Raw genomic sequence first — 17001 nt, forward strand, 5'->3', positions numbered from 1 at the left:
TCAGACTCCCAGCCTCCAGCCCACCTGGATCTCAGACTCCCAGCCTCGGTCTCACCTGGATCTCAGACTCCCAGCCTCCAGCCCTGCCTGGATCTCAGACTCCCAGCCTCCAGGACCGGGATCAATAAATGTCTATTATTGAAGTCGCCCCACCTGGGCTATTTGTTACGGCCGCCCGAGTCGACTCCCACAGCCTAGTCTCCAGGAAAGCAATGCATGCTGACGCTGGGTGAGTGTTCAAGGCTGTCCCCACCCTCAGCTGTGTCTGCACTGTGAGTCCTAGGGCCGAAGGATGGGGGCCACTGTCTGTTGCATGCAAGGACCAGGAGTGGGGGCTCCTGTCTGGACCCTGGCACGGATGCCTGGTGACTCTGGAGGTGGGAGCTGAGGGCAGGTGTGAGGCTCTGTAAGTACCCACCCTTGGGACAGGCCACCCTGCGGGGGGAGCCAGGGGAGGGCTGGATGCACCCCTGGCATCTTGGGGCATCCAGCAGGGTGGACAGAATTAGAACTCAGGACCCCAGGCCCCTGCTGGGAATTAGCTGCCCCCTCTGCCAACTCCTGATTTGTCCTGAAATTGCTGCATTCGTCAGCTTCGATGCTCTCCTAGGAGACGAACAACAACCATGACGTGCAGACTGTGTCGCTGAGGCACGGAAAACAAATGTGTGCGTTTCTGCATTTTGCACGGGGCTCGGCATCCCCTGGAGGGACGTGGCGGCGTCTGGGCATGGGCAGGTGGAGAGGCCCACGCGGGACATATGAGTGGCTGAGCGCCAGGCCTGGGACTTTGGCATTTTCAGAGTCTCCAATTGCCCTGCTCATGGCGTTGACCCAACGACATGCCCGTTAACCCTTCTGGGCACCCTGTTTCTTCTGCACGTCTTACGAACAAATAAGATTCCTTTTGCTTTTGGTGTGCATGCCCACGGCCATCCTTGATAAGACAACTCTTCTCCCTGAGCCTTGTGCAGACTGCAGGAATTTGGAGACATGTCTGCACTGAGCTCTCTGCACTTTTGGAGGGTGCACGGGGGAGGTGGGACCCTCTATTCTCTCTGACAGTTGTCATCACGCCCCCTGACTCGTCCCCTGTACCTCCCTGTCTCCTTTCCCCCGTCCCGTGGGATGTTTGAGGCAAACCTTAAGCCCATATCTGAATGAAAAATATCTCGCTGTGTATTTCTGAGCCACCAGGGTGTTTCCAGAAGTAACCCCAGTGTCATAATCTGAAGATATGCAAACACAAATAAAAGGGGTTCGATGTATTTAGTCCTAAATTGGGCATTGGCCTGCTTTCTTTCCCGCGTTTCAGCCATCTATCCCCGATCTCTGGCCGCCGGCTACGGACGGCACCTGGCCCCTTCCCGGAGACGCTGCGAGTCTTCTCCGTTGGGAACAACGCTTTGCCTCCGGTGGCAATCCCCCCCCCCCCCCCGTAAGTCTCACCTTTGCCCTTTGGTTCAGTGGTTCCAGCTTCCAGGTGGACAGATCGGAGCTGTCAACATTTGCCGCAGGGACAAGTTGCGAGCTCGCCCATCGCTGCCGGCGGCTGCACGTCACGGCCTCGCCTTGCTCAGGATGGAGCTAGGTGGCTTCCGTGCTGTCCTCCCCAGGCCACAGCCTTCCTGGGGACCCCCGCCCCCCGGGAAGCTGCAAGGGAAGGCAGCTTGTCCACCCCGTGCAGACCTGCAGACTAGAGCCCGCGTCCCCGCCTGGACCACGGCTCTGGGACCCGTCAGTTTCGGAGCCCGGCCCTCGGTGACCTTAATCCTTAACCCCGAGGAAATAGCGTGTGATTACCCAGGAGTAATATGCCTTCTACACACTAGCCAGACCCCGCGACCATTCATGCACACGCCGCCCGCCCTACCGGCTGTGTGTTTCATAAAGCAACACAACACGGCGGCTTCCCCAAGACGTGGGTTCCCGTCTTCCTGCCGTGGGGATGCTCACCCGCACCAGTTCACCTTCTGCCCCCCACCCCCGCTCCGCGAGGGACGCACCGAGCCCCGCACCCGTCTCCCTCCCATCCCGATCCCGCCCTGCTGTAGGATCACGCCAAAGCCACTGCCCTACCGATGAGAGAAACGTCCAACTTACTGGTCGGCCAGCTTTCCGGAACGTTCTTGGAGCGTTGCAGCACGTTGGGAAGGCGCTGTCTTGCCCGGTTGATTGGCAGCGCTGCAGGCCGCGGTCCCCAGGACGGCACAGGGAACCGGCAGAAAGAGCCTGGCCAAGAGCCTCCTGCATACGGACGCCCACCTGCAGTTCGTGCTCAGGTCAGCACTTGCAGAGACGCCTTATCTGCCATCTGCTGGGTCCTCCTTCTCAATGAGCAACCAGCCTGCGTTATCGCCCCGCCAGACAGGAAACGTTACAACACAGCCCGCCATCTGTCTCAAGCTCGAAGCCGGCCCCTTGCTTTTATCAGCATCTTGGGGTTCCTCTTTTTGTTTTTTTTTTTTTTGCGGCAGAATGTCTCTGGCCACTTGCCCACCTATTCCCTCTGGGGTGGTCAGGGTTTCTGTCCTCTGTGTCATGTTGTGGAGACTTCTGGCCCCCGTGTCTGCACTCACATATGCTCCCCTCCACTTGCGGGAAGGCGAGCCCTTCCTACGCACTCAGCTCTGCTCGATGTCCTGCGTGACATGGTCCTGGCGTGTGTCCCCGAGGCTCCCCTGGGTGGGGATGCAAGCCTCCAATGCTTCTGCTCTGAGGGGACGGCTCCTTGCCACTTCGGGAGGCTGTGCCTTCCTTCTCTGACCACCCTCCTCCATGGAGCCTGGATGGACGGATCCAGTGGGAGAGCTCGGGAGGTGGCTGCCCCCAGCGCTCTCGGGAACGGGGACAACCATTCCCTGGGTTTCTCCTCCCTCAGAAATGGTGTCCTTTGGAGGCTTTTCTCATGAAATGTGCCTATCGCCTTGTTTGCTCTTCTCAAAGACCATTTCATCCCGCGGTGTAGACAAGAGAGATCCCAGAGATGCCACGTGAAGGGAGTGCGTGGCTAGAAAGGCAGCTCTTGGGATGCCTATGCTCTGGAATGCCTTGTCTTCGTTGGGTCTACAAAGTCCAAACCATGTCCCTCGGTAGGGAATGGGTTACCATTTGATGGGTGATGTGATCCCCCATGGCCTTATGCAATAGTTACACTCCTGCTGTTTACTCTAGGAGCAGGTGACTCTTAACACTCCCAAACCCAGAAGCAAGTGGGAGGTTTGTAGAAAAGCAGGACTGTTGGCGGGAAGGGTCTCTCTTTGCTTTGATTTGAAAGGGAAAGCGCCTCGTGCCTGTGGATTCAATATGGCGCCCTCTCCGGCCAGATCCCTGGTTGTGGGGAAGAAAGACCCCCATGCGGGCGGCCGCAAAGCTGAATGGGCAGTAGGGAACTGCCCGTGGTAGGAAGGAAAGGGGGTCTGGACTCCTCAGCCACCCTGTTATTCTATAAATCCCAGAAATATGGATGGCAGATCTCACCTAGTCTGGGGTCGTCCGCGGCATTGGTGACGGGGGAATGGAGAGAGGGATGACAAAGAGCTTGCTGTCGCGGGGTTGACGTTCCAGGGCAAAGCATGGCCACGAGGAGGGAACTTGTCAGGGATGGTGGGGACGCCGAATGCACAGGAGCGAGGCAGGAAACGGGGGGTCTGCCGGAGCAGGGCTGTGCCCTCCTGGCTACATGCGTCAGGACGCTCTGACAAGGTCTTACCCAGTAGGACACGGTCGAACAGATGCATTGATGAACCAAGGGAGCCCGTGGAAGATTCGGGGGGCATAGGAGGCACCGCTGCAAAGCCTTGGGGCAGGGATGACCTCGGGGTGTGCGGGTCTGGAAGGTTCTAGAACACACAGCAAGCCGTCAAGAATGCAGAGCATGGTGGACGGTGCAGGCTGGCGGGTCCTTCTGAGCTTCTTGGGAGAGTCTGGGCAGTGGGTCACGTGGTCGAGTCTTACCCACCCCGACCCCCCAAATTCGCCGTGAACGTCACGACCACGGGGATGGGCTGGCAGCAGGAAAAGGAAGCATGGCTGACGCCCACCATCGGCGGATAATTGAGGAATGATGGCGGCTTGCCATCTCTTGGTTGTCATGGAGGCCAGGAGAACGGACCCCCTTTGGCAAAACCATCTGATGCCTCAGACACGACCAGAGGGCACAGAATACGGACGCTGGGCATGGTGCGTGCTTGGTGGGGGTGACCTCCATGCTCCCCGGCACAGAATGGACAAACCAGAACACTTTACAATTATTTAATTATTCAAACCTCCCCTAACCGTTGTAAGAGTTATTAATTGTTCAGAAATCGGGCGACCCCTTGCACCACGCGGGTTTGAAATGCCTGGGTCCACTTACGTGCAGATTTTTTCTTTCTTTTTTTCTGAAGAATACACGACAGGACTGCAAATGTATTTTCTCTTCCTTATGATGCTCTTCCTCCCATTTGATTTTCTCCGGCTTGTTTTATTGTTAAGAACACAGCCAATGATACAAAGAACACACGAAACTGTGTTAATGGACTCTGCGCGTTATTACTGGTCAGCCTTACAGCCAAGAGCAGGCTCCTCCTAATTAAGTGTTTGGGGGAGTCAAAAGTGATATGTGGGTTTTCCACCGCGCACGGGGTGGATGCCGCAATCCCATTGTTTACGGGTCACCTGTGTGTCCCGAGTCCTGCGTGGCATTGATGGGGTGACGTAGGTGTTCACCATCCGCACCGTGGACACGATCTCGCAGGTGTCTGCATAAATCACACGGTGTCATGCCTTACGTTTCAATCACGTGGAGAACATTCTATCTCTGCGATACCTCGTTAAGGCGCTCTTTAAAAAACTAAGCTTCTCAGTGGTCACCAAAAATCATGTCACATCGCTTACATGGAATGTGTACCTTTATTTTTTTGTTTCTGAGTGATCTCGATACCTGGCGTGGGGCTCGAACCCACGACCCCGAGATCAAGCGTTCAGGTGCTCTACCCACCAAGTCCGTCAGGTGCCCCCAAATCGGAACCCTTGTTAGAGGTGGAGAAGCAACGTTGGTTGGGTGGGAACCACGTTGTTACCGGTTTTAGACACGATGTATGAAGACGCGGGGTATGTGGCAAGAGGTGTTGGGGTCTTTTTCAAATTTAACTTTGCCCCCCGGGTCCGTACGTGAGCCTTCGAAAGGTTATCATTGTAGGGGAAACGTCCAGCGTTGTTTGCAGAGTCGCCACACTTGCTCACGCTCACCTGACCGAATGCCCGCAATGCCCAGCCCAGTGGATGTCCCCAGAGTCGTGAACCGCGGGACACGTTGAATTCCGAGGGATGCGAAGGTCTGCAGCCGCGTCTGTACCTGGCACTTCGGTGACGGCTCTGGGGACGTCCCCCAGGACGTGCAAGCAAGGTGACAGCCCTTGTGGGGTTCACGGGGACTGCTTGGGAACCGTGCGGGGAGACAGAGCTTTGGGGCGGGGGGCCCACGTTCTGTGTTAGCATGCTTCGTTCGTGCTAACCCCGGGTCCCGAAGCTCAGGGTGGGAACAGCCCAGGCCATCCGGGCAAACACAGGCCTCCCCGCAGGACCCCGCGTCCCGCCCCACAACGAGAAGTCGGACAGCAGGGCGGTTGAGACACGGGGATGGTGAGTCAGAGTCTCCACATCCTGTCTCCCCCCCTGCGCCTGCCCAGCCGCCTCGGACGGACCGGGGTCCCCTGTGTGGCCCCTACATGCAGGAGGTGTTACTAACTTTGGGCTGGGCTCCACGTGAGGGAGGGGGTCCCCGAGACCCTCAGATCCAACTGGTCAGCTGGCTCTGCCCCACAACATGGGGCCTTCTGCTGGCAGCAAGTGGTGGGTGGGATTCTAGAATCTTCTGCTGCCTGCCGGGGTCTCCACAGAGAGACAGAGACACAAGAGCTGGGAACGTGTCCGTGCACGTTGGAAGTGACTCGATTTGCGCTGAGATCCACCCCAAAATGACACTTTCCGAGCTCACTTTTCTGTCCTGTGTCCCGTCCGTGCGTCCAAACCTAAAAGACAGAATCGTCCAAGACAATTTTTTTGCTTCGGATGACCGTGAGACACTTTATTTTCTGCCTTTCACCTGCTTCTCCCTTCTGGGACTTTTATTGTCAATATTATTATTATTAGACTTCTTTTTTTTTTTTCTTTTTAAAGCAGCTTCAGGTTCCCAGAAACACTGAGCAGAAAATGCAGGGTTCCCATGACCTCCCCAACCACCTCTTGCATTTCCCTGATTATGAACATCTTGTCCTGGGCAGTACATTTGTTACATTTGTTACATTTGTCACAAGTGATGTTGCTATACTGTTACAAGCTGAGCGGTGCATTCTTGGCTACAACGCACTGGGGACAGACCCCATGATGTCACACACCCTCGGTGACAACATCACACAGAAATGTTTCCCCGTCCTCACCCATTGCCGTTAAAAGCAACGGGTCCCAGGTTTCAAATGTTTTATTTCTGAAGTCCCCAGCCTGTGAATCGGAAGGGACAGGAGAGGCCCCCAGACTCGCTCCCCACATTGCTTTCCTGGTCCCCCGTCTCCCCATCTCGCCATCTACGAAAACTCTGAATGCAGTGGCACCCTTCATCTGGAGGACGAGCATGGGGACAAGGTGTCCAGGTGCAGTTGGGGACAGATTGGGGCATTGGGGGCTCACCCAGTGGGGAAGGGAGTCCTCATTACAAGGCTGTAGTGGGTGGGATTTTCTCCCCCACAAAATATATGCCCATGTTCTAGCTCCTTATACCTGGGAAGGGGACCTTATTTGGGAATAGGGTCTTTGGGATGTGATCAAGTGAAGGATCTGACATGAGCTTATCCTGGATCAGGGTGACCCTAAATCAAAGGACAGGTGTCCCTATAAGACACAGAAGAGGAGACACACACACAGAGGAGAAGCCACGTGAGGACAGAGGCAGAGACGGGAGGGATGTGGCCACAAACCCAGGGACGCCTGGAGACCCAGAAGCTGGAGGAGGCAGGAAGGACCCTCCCCTGGAGCCTTGGGAGGGAGCACGGCCCTGCCCCGCCTGGATCTCAGGGGTCCTGCCCCGCCTGGATCTCAGCCGCCCTGCCTGGATCTCAGCCGCCCTGCTTGGATCTCAGCCTTCTGGTCTCCAGAGCTGGGGAGGACATATGCCGGATGATTTGAGCCCTCCCACCCCCTGGTTTGTGCTGCTTTGTTATGAGCACCCTGGAAACTTGTCCAAACACCCCTGCCTAAACCCCAGCTGCCCTGCCTACATGTCTAGACTCAGATTATCTTCCACAGGGTCCCCGTCTCCCTACACATGGCCAACACTTGCCCTGCTTTCCTGGCCCCTCTCCCCCTGTCTGTGCAAGGGAAAGCACCCCCACTCGCCTCCCTGGCCTCCTGTGATCCCCCAGGGCATGCTCAGTTCTCATGTTTCCTGGAGAACTCCCCCCAGCACGGGCAGAGAGCTTGCTCTCATACATGGGGCATTTTCTCATGCATCTGCAAGAACATGGGCTACACCCCAGCTCTGTTCCCCTGATCTGTCAGCTACTCACCCCGCTGCGTGCCTTCCCCTGATGTTCTTGACAATGTGAGCACATGGAAGCCGAGTGTGACCCCAGACCGTTTATCTCAGGAGAACACGCTTCAGGGAGGCTTTCTCCCCAGAAGGGGGTGTGGCCCCCGCCTCTAAAGAGAAAGGGCTCCAAGGAGGAGCCCATCTAACCCCCAGGTTGCGACTGGTCCTCACAGCCTGCTGACCCCCTGAAGGTCTTCCTCCTGGACTCCTAGTCCTCTTGGGCGTCCTCTGGGTGGGACCCAGAGCTGGGGTGAGACCCCCCCCAGCATCCAGACAGAGAGCCATTTCCAGGATCCTGTGTGGAGTGGGGTCTTAGGGTCCCTCTGCACCTGGAACTGCTTCTCCTGGAGCTTCATCCTGCCCTGACACTGCACCCATCTTCCAGTCGAGGACTTCACCAGGGGATCTTTCCTACGGGGTTATTCCAGGGACACTGAAAATGTCTCCTGAACAGAAGAAGTCTCTCCAGCCCCCCCACCCCCGAGTTTAGACTCTTTTAAACCTCACAAAACCATCAGCCCTTACACCTGACGATGAAATGCAACCAGCCTGGGAAGGTGGCTGCCAATTCATACTAAGGTGATAATGACTGATATCACAACCGCTCATAAATGCAGGAAGTCACTCTTTCATAGAAGTTAAGGGTTAGAGGGGAGGGCGTCATGGGAGGCAGAACGGGGAAGGAAAGCAGGAACTAGAAAGTGGAAAGGCTAAATATAAAATGTCTCTACTTCACAATGTGATTTAGATTCTCCCGAATCCATTGTTTGCTGGTGGATAGTTTTGTTCACAGAAACCTGGTTTTTTGTTTTCTGTGCATAGAATCTTCTGGTCCCATCTGGGCTGCTCCGGGGCAAAATTTCAAAGTGCCTTGATGCTGCCATCCGTGCTTCTACCCCTCACACTCCTGCATGGGCCCCTTGGGCGGCCAGCCGTACTCCTGCCACGTGGAGGTCCTGTCCTCTGCTGTCGGCCTCCGTTGGGCTGGCATCTGTCATCCTGGAGGCCAGGTTGGTCCCTCAGGACTCGGGGCAGCATTTACTTTCCACGGACAATTCTTGGCCTGAAGGGACGCCCCCACGTGTGAAGGCGTGATGGTGTTTCATAGACACGAAGGAAGGGAAACAGGTTTCCTGCATCATGTGCATGATCTTACGGATGGACAGATGGACAGGACTCATGGGAAGTGCTGGTCGGAACCTGCGAGGCAGGGCCAAGCTGGAACCACCTAGTACACACTCGGGGAGCCCAGGCTGAACACCCAGGAGAGGTCACAGCTCCTGTCAGGCCATTGGACGATCTGCAACACAGGAAGCAGAAAATGCTGTAAATCAATGCCTCTTTTGGTTCTGTTTTCCTTTTCATTTCCTGGTGAGCTGACTGAGGTGAGGCCCCTGACACCTCTGAAGTGGGGTTCAGCAGCTGGGGGATCACTGCAGGCCCTGAGCATATAATTTTGTTCCCTGAAACTTTATCAGGAGCAAATTGCAGAGCAAAGCTCCTGGGGTAGGGCCCCCTCACCCTGGGCAGACCCACCCGATCACACAGGAGCCCCTTGGGAAGGCACGGGTGGTGGTGGGGGGGCACTACCGCAGGGAACAGGGCCCCATCGCCCTGGCACGTGTCACCTGGGACATGCACAGGGGACCCACTGCAGAGCACATTGCAATGCATTCCCAATTGAAACGGTTCCATGAGGATCCGTTCGTGTGTTCACACAGATAGGCGACAAGACCCCTGTTACTCAATCAAACACTCAGCTAGAGGTGTTTTGCAGGTGGGACCAAAAAAAAAAAAAAAAAAAAAAAAATCCACAAGGGAAAAAAAAAAAAAGAAAGAAAGAAAGAAGAAAGAAAAAATCCACAAGCTGCTAACTTGAAGAGATGTTACTTCACAGGGGGGTGGGCCTTGTCCAATCAGGTGACGGTCTCAAGGGCAAACACCGAGGTTTCCCAGAGAAGCAATTCTGCCTCAGGTGTGCAATATCACCTCCCACCTGCGTCTCCAGCCTGCCCACCTGCCCTGCAGGTTTGACACGGACCAGCCCCACCATCGCAAGAGCCACTTCCTTGAGATCGGTCTCTCTACCATCTTCATATGTATCTTTTTGTATATATGTCCATACTTATTTCTCCAAATATGTATCTGCCTGTCTCTGTCTCTCTCTCTGTATATATGTCCACATACACGGTTTACTCTCTCTTCTGTATATATGTTTCCATATCCACAGACCTGTGTCTGTATCTATATGTATCTTTCTATATTTCCCGATACATTTTGCTCTCCCTGTGAGCTTCATCCTCATCAACAAATCCAATGCCCAGGTGAGCCGTGATTTCCATAGCACACTCTCACTGGCTTCTAAAACTTTCCGTAGGTACCTGCTGCATGCACACCATGCGGTCCCTCACGGTTCACTCCCAGCGTGGGACTTGCTTCTTGTCTCAACAAGACCCACATTAAACACTTCCCCGTCACTTACCTTCACGGGGATGGCCGTGTCTCAAAGGTCAAGGTGCAGAGTTGGTTTCAGGATCCTTGCGAGAAGACCCCTCTGATCCCTGCCCATGCCTGCAGACGAAGATGTCCACATCCCGATCCACGTGTGGTGGATGGACCAACATCCCCAAACACGTCTGCATGTGGTGCACGGAATAATGTCCCCAGAGACGTCTACATCCTGATCCCCGTGTGGTAGACGCAACCCGATTCCTGAGTGGTGCACAGAATAATCTCCCCAAAGGTGTCCACGTCCTGATCCCCACGTGGTGGATGGAACAATGTCCCCAAAGATGTCCACACCCCGATTCCTGGAGCTTGAGAACATGTCACATTAGGTGGCCAATGGGACTTTGCAATGGAGACAACTATTCAAGACCCCCAGACGGCCCCCATATGGGGCTGAGCTGCAGCCTGGTGGAGAAACAGGGGGAAGGCAATGTTCCCACAGCAACAGCAGACACGCCAGAGACCCACGTCCCAGCCCCACTGGCTCCTGGCAGGCGGGCGCCTGAGCTGCCATCATGCAAGGGAGAATTCTTTGTTTCCCTGGGGGAGAAGCAGGTGCATCACGGGTTCAGGATCCAAGGACATTCAACAATCCCCCCGACTACAAGCATCTTTGCAAAATATCACATTCTTTTAAAGTAAAAAAATAGAACACTATATAAATAATGGCTCAAAACAACAACAATAATAATTAAAAAAAAAAAAGCTTCCAGAATGTTCCGGGGCTGGAAGAGTCCATGCAGTTCACTTGCTCGCCAGGGCCACTGTGACTTCTTCCACAGTGAGGATCTCTTCGTTGTCACCTTTTTCCGTGTCCAAGGTGAAGTTCTCCCAGATGACCTGAGGAGGGGAGGGAGGATGGGGATGTTGGCGTTTCAGGAGCCCAGAGAGCAGGACCCTACTGGGCCACGGATGTAGATGGGAATCGGGGACCCAGCGGGAGTGAGATCTTGTAGCGGGACCACCCGTGGGGATGCCTGGGATAGGTGCCAGCAGGTGCAAATGTCCTGGGGCATGACGGAGCCTGGGGACCAAGGGAGGGGAAGAGGGCTTCTCCAGGCCTGGTGAGCTAGGTGGGACCCTGGACTGGGGAGGGGCTCAGGGTGTATGATCATATTGCTGATATTGATCATTGATAACAAGGAAACGAGACGTCCGTCTGGCTCGCGGGGGGGGGTCGCGGAGACGGGCGGACGTGATGCAGACGGTAGGGACTCCCCCTGTGGGGCGGCCCTGGGACAGAGTTGCAGCCGCCAGTGGGAGGAAATGTGTCTGCCGCCCCAGGGCCGGTCAGAGGAGACGAGTGCATGCACGGGGTCTGGGGAGCACAGCCCTCGTCCTCCCTGGTCCTTCTGGACGCCCTTGGGTTCTCTCTCCACGAGATCAGGCCAGACCCCTTCTCCCCGCCTCTGCCTCTGTCCCCAGGGCGCCCCCAATTTCCCCAGACGCACCTCACAGGGAAGACCCTAACCCCTGACACCCAGGGTTGGCCGGCGAGCAGGACACGGGATCCCAGCCACATCGTCCACGAAGGACAGCACGGTCCCCCTCGGGCGGACATGCAGGGCAGTCCCCGGGGGCACTGCCCCTCCCCGTCCTGGTTCTCTGCTCTGCCCCCCACCCTTACCCACCTGGTGGTCAGGCTGATGGGTATCGTTCCATTTGTCTTTGATGTGCGGAATCGGTGGGAAGAGGCTCTCTGACGCGAGGAACCTAGGGAGACAGGAAGCATGTGAAGGAAAGAGCCTGAGGACACGTGCCCTTCTCACAGCGAGGAGCGACACGTCCTCCTGCCCGCCGTGCGAGAAGCCTCCGGGGCCGCCGGCTGTAGAACAGTTTCACGGAAGGCTCACAGCAGGGCAATTCAAATCTGAGACAGATGAGCCAACAGGACACGCTATAGGATCGCATAGTGATAGGATCTTTCTAGAACCTTCACTCGCTCACTCGGGTACGGGGATAGGACGGGGGGATGTGGCCAGTCACAGGCAGCCTGGGGGAGCCCAGGGTCCCTCGGACCACAAGGCATGTGTCTGTCTTACATCCATCCAACCGTGAAGAGCACAGTTTCCGGTCTCGCAGGCTTCTGTCTATATGCTGGCTTAAGGGTTTGCCCCCTATTTCTAGCGTTCTTATTTATTTATTTTTAATTTTTATTTGTTTTTAAAGATTTTATTTATCCATTTGAGAGAGAGAGAGTGAGAGACAGCACATGAGAGGGGGGAGGGCCAGAGGGAGAAGCAGACTCCCCGCCGAGCAGGGAGCCCGATGCGGGACTCGATCCAGGGACTCCAGGATCATGACCTGAGCCGAAGGCAGTCGCTTAACCCACTGAGCCACCCAGGCGCCCCTAGCGTTTTTATTTAAACAGCAGACTTCCTTTTTGCCAAACATCGGAGTCTTGCTGCATTTTCAAAGGGGCGTTTGCTTTCTCTCTTACCGAAGGGAAAGCACCTCACATTCTGTGACCTGGAGGTGCTTCTGCTGAGCTCAGTAGTGTCCCCCCAAAATATATATTCCAGTCCTGAGCCCCAGAATCTGGAAATAGGACCTTGTCGGGAAATCAGATCTTTGCAGTTGTAATCAAGTTAACATGAGCTCATCCTGGATGACGGTGGCCCTAAATCCAAGGACAGGTGTCCCTATAAGACACAGAAGAGGAGACACACACACAGAGGAGAAGCCACGTGAGGACGGAGGCAGAGATGGGAGGGACGTGGCCACCAGCCCAGGGATGCCTGGAGCCCCAGAAGCTGGAAGAGGCAGGGAGGACCCTCCCCTGGAGCCTCAGGAAGGAGCACGGTCCTGCCCTGTCTGGATCTCAGCAGCCCTGTCCCACCTGGATCTCAGTGGTCCTGCCCCGCCTGGATCTCAGACTGCTGGTCACCAAAGCTGGGAGATGATTAATTTCTGTTGTTTCAAACCATGTGGTTTGTGGTCATTTTTTCCCCTGTGACCACAGGAAACTCAAACAGCTTTTCATTAAGATAACTGTCCTTGGGTAAGGCACGCGCTCCGTCCCCATCCTGGCAGCAGGTTGTGGGGCTGCCCCTGTTCCCCTTTGCCCCCAGGTCCAGGGTCCCCAGAGCACGGGGTGGTGCCATGCTGTGACTGGGGCATCCAGCAGGCAGGGCAGAGTCCTTGTCCTTAGGCTCCATCCCTGTGCAGTTAGCCACGTGGGTCCATCCTCAGGGAAATGCACACAGGACGCCCAACCAGGACTGGGGGGGCATCGAGGGGTACGCACAGGAGAACACCCCCTGGGTCCCCACAGTGTGCAGGAGGATCACCAGTGGCAAAACTCTCCATGCTTTGCAAAGCATGCCGTGCAATCTGCCTGCAACTAAAGAATTAATTCTTCCCCGTATGCATGTTCATTCAGAGGCATTTGTGAGGTGCCCCCGAGACCCTGCTTGGTGCTGAGATCACACATCTGACAAGACGTGGTAGCTGCCCACAGATGAGCTCACGGAGAGGCTGACGGTAAGCAGGGAGATGTGGATGTGAAGGCTCCCAGGAGGCCTCAGGGAAGGGAGTGGACTTTGGCGGCCCCGAGGATTCCAGGACTCGGTAAGACTTATAGGGGGAAATGAAGGGCCAGAGGAGGGATTGGGCGGGGAGGCATTCCAGAAAGACGAAGCTCAGTGGGACTGAATGCAAACCCTCAGAGGAGGTCCAGCGTCCAGCTGAAATGTGAGGCCCAGACAGGTAGGCTCAGCATGGTCCCGGGGCCTGGAAGCATCTGAGAATGTGCATCCAGGGCTGCCCTTCAGGGGTCAGGACTAAGCCCCCGTCGGCTGCCCGCTAGACCTCCCTGGAGGGTTGTCACACCAGTGGGCTCCCTGCGCTCCATCTGAACGAGCGCCCTCTCTGTGTTGCCCATCTGCAAGGAGGATGCCAACCCATCAGCGGAGGTTACCTTTTCAAAAGGCAGCCGAGGATCAGGGCAGTGATGAGGGTCCCCAGGACCACCAGTGCATAGATGGGCACGAGGCTGGGCTCGGTTTCCTCGGAACCTGGGGAGAGAGGGGGACACACCCCTTCAGATGAACGGTCAGTGCACGGCCTGCTCGTTCCCTCGCCGGCTCACGGCTAACGAGAAAGGCTCGGAGCAGGAGGGAAATGCACAGCAAAGCGCCCATCCTGAAACCTTCCCGCAAACCTCCGGGAGCCAAAACAACCTCACGAACGTCCAGTCCATAACGCGCTCTGGCAACGAGACGACCCGATTTAAAAAAAATGGGTTAAAAAAAAAAAAAAAATCAATTAATAAAAAAATTTAAAAATAAATAAATGAACAAAAACGGACCCCTTCCCTCCTCAAATACACTTTTCCAGGCATACGGTTTGAACCAAGTTACCTCACAGCTAGTATTAGATCTTCCGTGTTGCTTATCATCTGGAATGTGCACTTTTTACAACTCGTTATTCTTGTAACAGGGCACATTTTATCTGTTACTATTTAAAAAGTCCAATTTTAAAAATCCAAGTAAGAAACCCAGTCCCTTGGGACGCCTGGGTGGCCCGGTCGGTTGGGTGTCTGCCTTCGTCTCAGGTCATGATCCCAGGGTCCTGGGATCTAGTCCCGCATCGGGCGCCCCGCTCAGTGGGAAGCCTGCTTCTCCCTCTCCCACTCCCCCTGCTTGTGTTCCCTCTCTCACTGTGTCTCTCAAATAAATAAATGAAATCTTTAAAAACAAAACCAAAACAAAACAAAAAACCCCAGTCCCATCAGGAGGACCATAACCAGATTAAGGGTCTGGCGTTTTGAGAGTTTTCCATATTAACATATGAAATGTGCCCTCTTACAAAATAATAGTAATACTAATACTAATACATTTGCTTAAAAAGTGGTCATTCCAGATGATACAGAAGTTTTTAATTTTGATGAACGCCAGTTGACCTATTTTTTTTAATTTTGTTGTTCCTCGTTTTGGAGTTATAGCTAAGAACCCACTGTCCCATCTCTTTGAACTTATGTTTTACCTCTGGATAAACATTTCACATGCATTTTATACCAGCCCTTATTAAAGTCTCCATTTTTGGATCAGGAAAAAAAACATCCATAAAATTATATGCATAAAATGCTTGCTGAAACACTTTGAAAATATTTGGGAGGGAGGGGTAGTGTGGAAATGCAGATTTCTTGAGTACCCGATTGGCTTTTGGTCCAAACCATTAAATTTGTGCCAACCCATAAAGGTTCCAGGGAGGAAGGTGGTGGAAGGTGTTGGTAATTGAGTTCCCTGGAATGAATAGCTCCTTCTTGATTAGGCCAAAACACGCTCGACTTTGATGTCAGTGTTCCCCTGGCTGGGATCATGACAGGAACGGGGTTGATGGGGACCAGGAGCGATTGATCATTTCCAGCTGAGGCAGCCCCTTCGGAGGCTGGGCGGATTGTCCCTTTCTTTGAAGGAACTGAGCCCCATGGAGACCCGTGGATGGGGAACTCCTCCCTCTAATAGTCTCTGGGGACGGTGACAGGGACTGGGACAGGGACAGGGATGGGGACAGGGACAGGGACCAGGACTGGGATGGGAAGGGCTCAGAGATGAACTTAGGGACGCTCCCAGGACACATACCAAACTCAGTGGGCTGGCTCCAGTGACCCCAGTTCTGGATCCGCGCGTCCGAGGTCCTTATTTTCACAGTATGCTTGGGTCTGGGCTCCGGACTTGGGAAGCTATAGCTATTTTCCAAATTACCAGGCACCTCAATCTTTGGACAAAAGAGAAAGTTTGAGAGCGGGGTGTCCTGTGTTCAGAAAGGAGGGGCTGGGTATGTCTTTTCGGCGGCACCAGTGGGACGGATGACGGTTCCAGAAGCATGTGGAAAATGCACCGTGGAAAGGGGCCATTTTGCTAGCGAAGCAGAACCGTGCCCTCACGGTGCGAAACGTTGGTGCTGTCTACAAATACATGGTGTATAAGATTAATGCATTGTCTGCGCACCAAAAGCTTCAGGGAATCAGCACCGTGAGCGTGTGCTGTGTTCACGACAGAACCCCTCCTGGGGTGCTCGTCAACATAGACGCAGAAATCATGCAGCAGGTACACGGGACAGGAGCAGAGCCACCGGTGGGTAATGTCCCAACAAGGACGTTAACCAAGTAAAAGCCCCCCATTGGACGGAGGAGGAGACAGGTCACGGTGGCACGGGGACTTGGGACACGCCACCATAAAGGACTTTGATGATCTTTAAGAGGTATTTTAAAGGAAGAAATAATCTCCTTAAAACCCAAAGGAGTATTTTCTTGGCCAACACGTAATCTCCTTAAAACTCTTGACCAACATGGGTGGTCACTAATTTCAACAAATGGGACAGGGCAAGTATGCCCAGATGAGTCCCCCTCCCACAGCGGGCCTGTTGGGAGCTCCTCTACATCACTGATGGGACCGTCCTCCGGGGAACCGCCACTCTCCCACTCATTGCCTGCCCCATCTTGGCCACCAGGGGGGCCACGTGTCCACTCGAGTAACATTTAAAGTTACACTACAGGGTGATAGTTGGGTCAGAGTTTTAACTCACCGGTTGATCCTCACTGTGTTCCTTAGTGCTCTAGAAGAAAAATAAATAGAACTAGGTTTACTTTTCTCCATTTTGAAGATTTTTACAGGATCCATTCATTGAGTGTGCTCACGGGTTAACCCGAATAGTCGGGGCCACGTGAAGGGCAGAGCTCCCCCTATACATCCTTCTCCTCAAGTCATGCGGACGGTGGGGATGGACTCATTCACCGAGGGAGGATGAACCCTGATCGTGCTTCATCCTCGGACCCCAGCTGCTGACGGGTCCAAATAAGGGTCCGGGTGAACGTGGAGGAGAGGGGCCTCCTTATCTGCACTGAATCCATGTGGTCGTGGAGCAGAGAGTCCCCCTTGTCTACACTGAGTCCATTTGGATGTGGAGCAGAGGCTCCCCCT

At 54.6% G+C, this 17001-nt stretch overlaps 1 protein-coding gene across 1 annotated transcript in view; it reads right to left on the reverse strand.

The window, feature by feature from the left end:
- Positions 1-10759: 10759 nt before the first annotated feature.
- CSF2RA (colony stimulating factor 2 receptor subunit alpha) overlaps positions 10760-17001 on the reverse strand; it is a 20315-nt gene continuing 14073 nt past the window's right edge. Inside the window, exons 8-12 of the mRNA XM_021704892.1 lie at positions 16607-16636; positions 15661-15796; positions 13995-14091; positions 11707-11788; positions 10760-10915 (exon numbers count right to left, since the gene is read on the reverse strand). Of these exons, the coding sequence (XP_021560567.1) occupies positions 10820-10915; positions 11707-11788; positions 13995-14091; positions 15661-15796; positions 16607-16636 (441 nt within the window). The 3' untranslated portion in view covers positions 10760-10819. The remainder of the gene's footprint in view (positions 10916-11706; positions 11789-13994; positions 14092-15660; positions 15797-16606; positions 16637-17001) is intronic.

The sequence above is a fragment of the Neomonachus schauinslandi genome, chromosome X (assembly GCF_002201575.2).
Source record: "Neomonachus schauinslandi chromosome X, ASM220157v2, whole genome shotgun sequence".
Taxonomy (NCBI): Eukaryota; Metazoa; Chordata; class Mammalia; order Carnivora; family Phocidae; genus Neomonachus; species Neomonachus schauinslandi.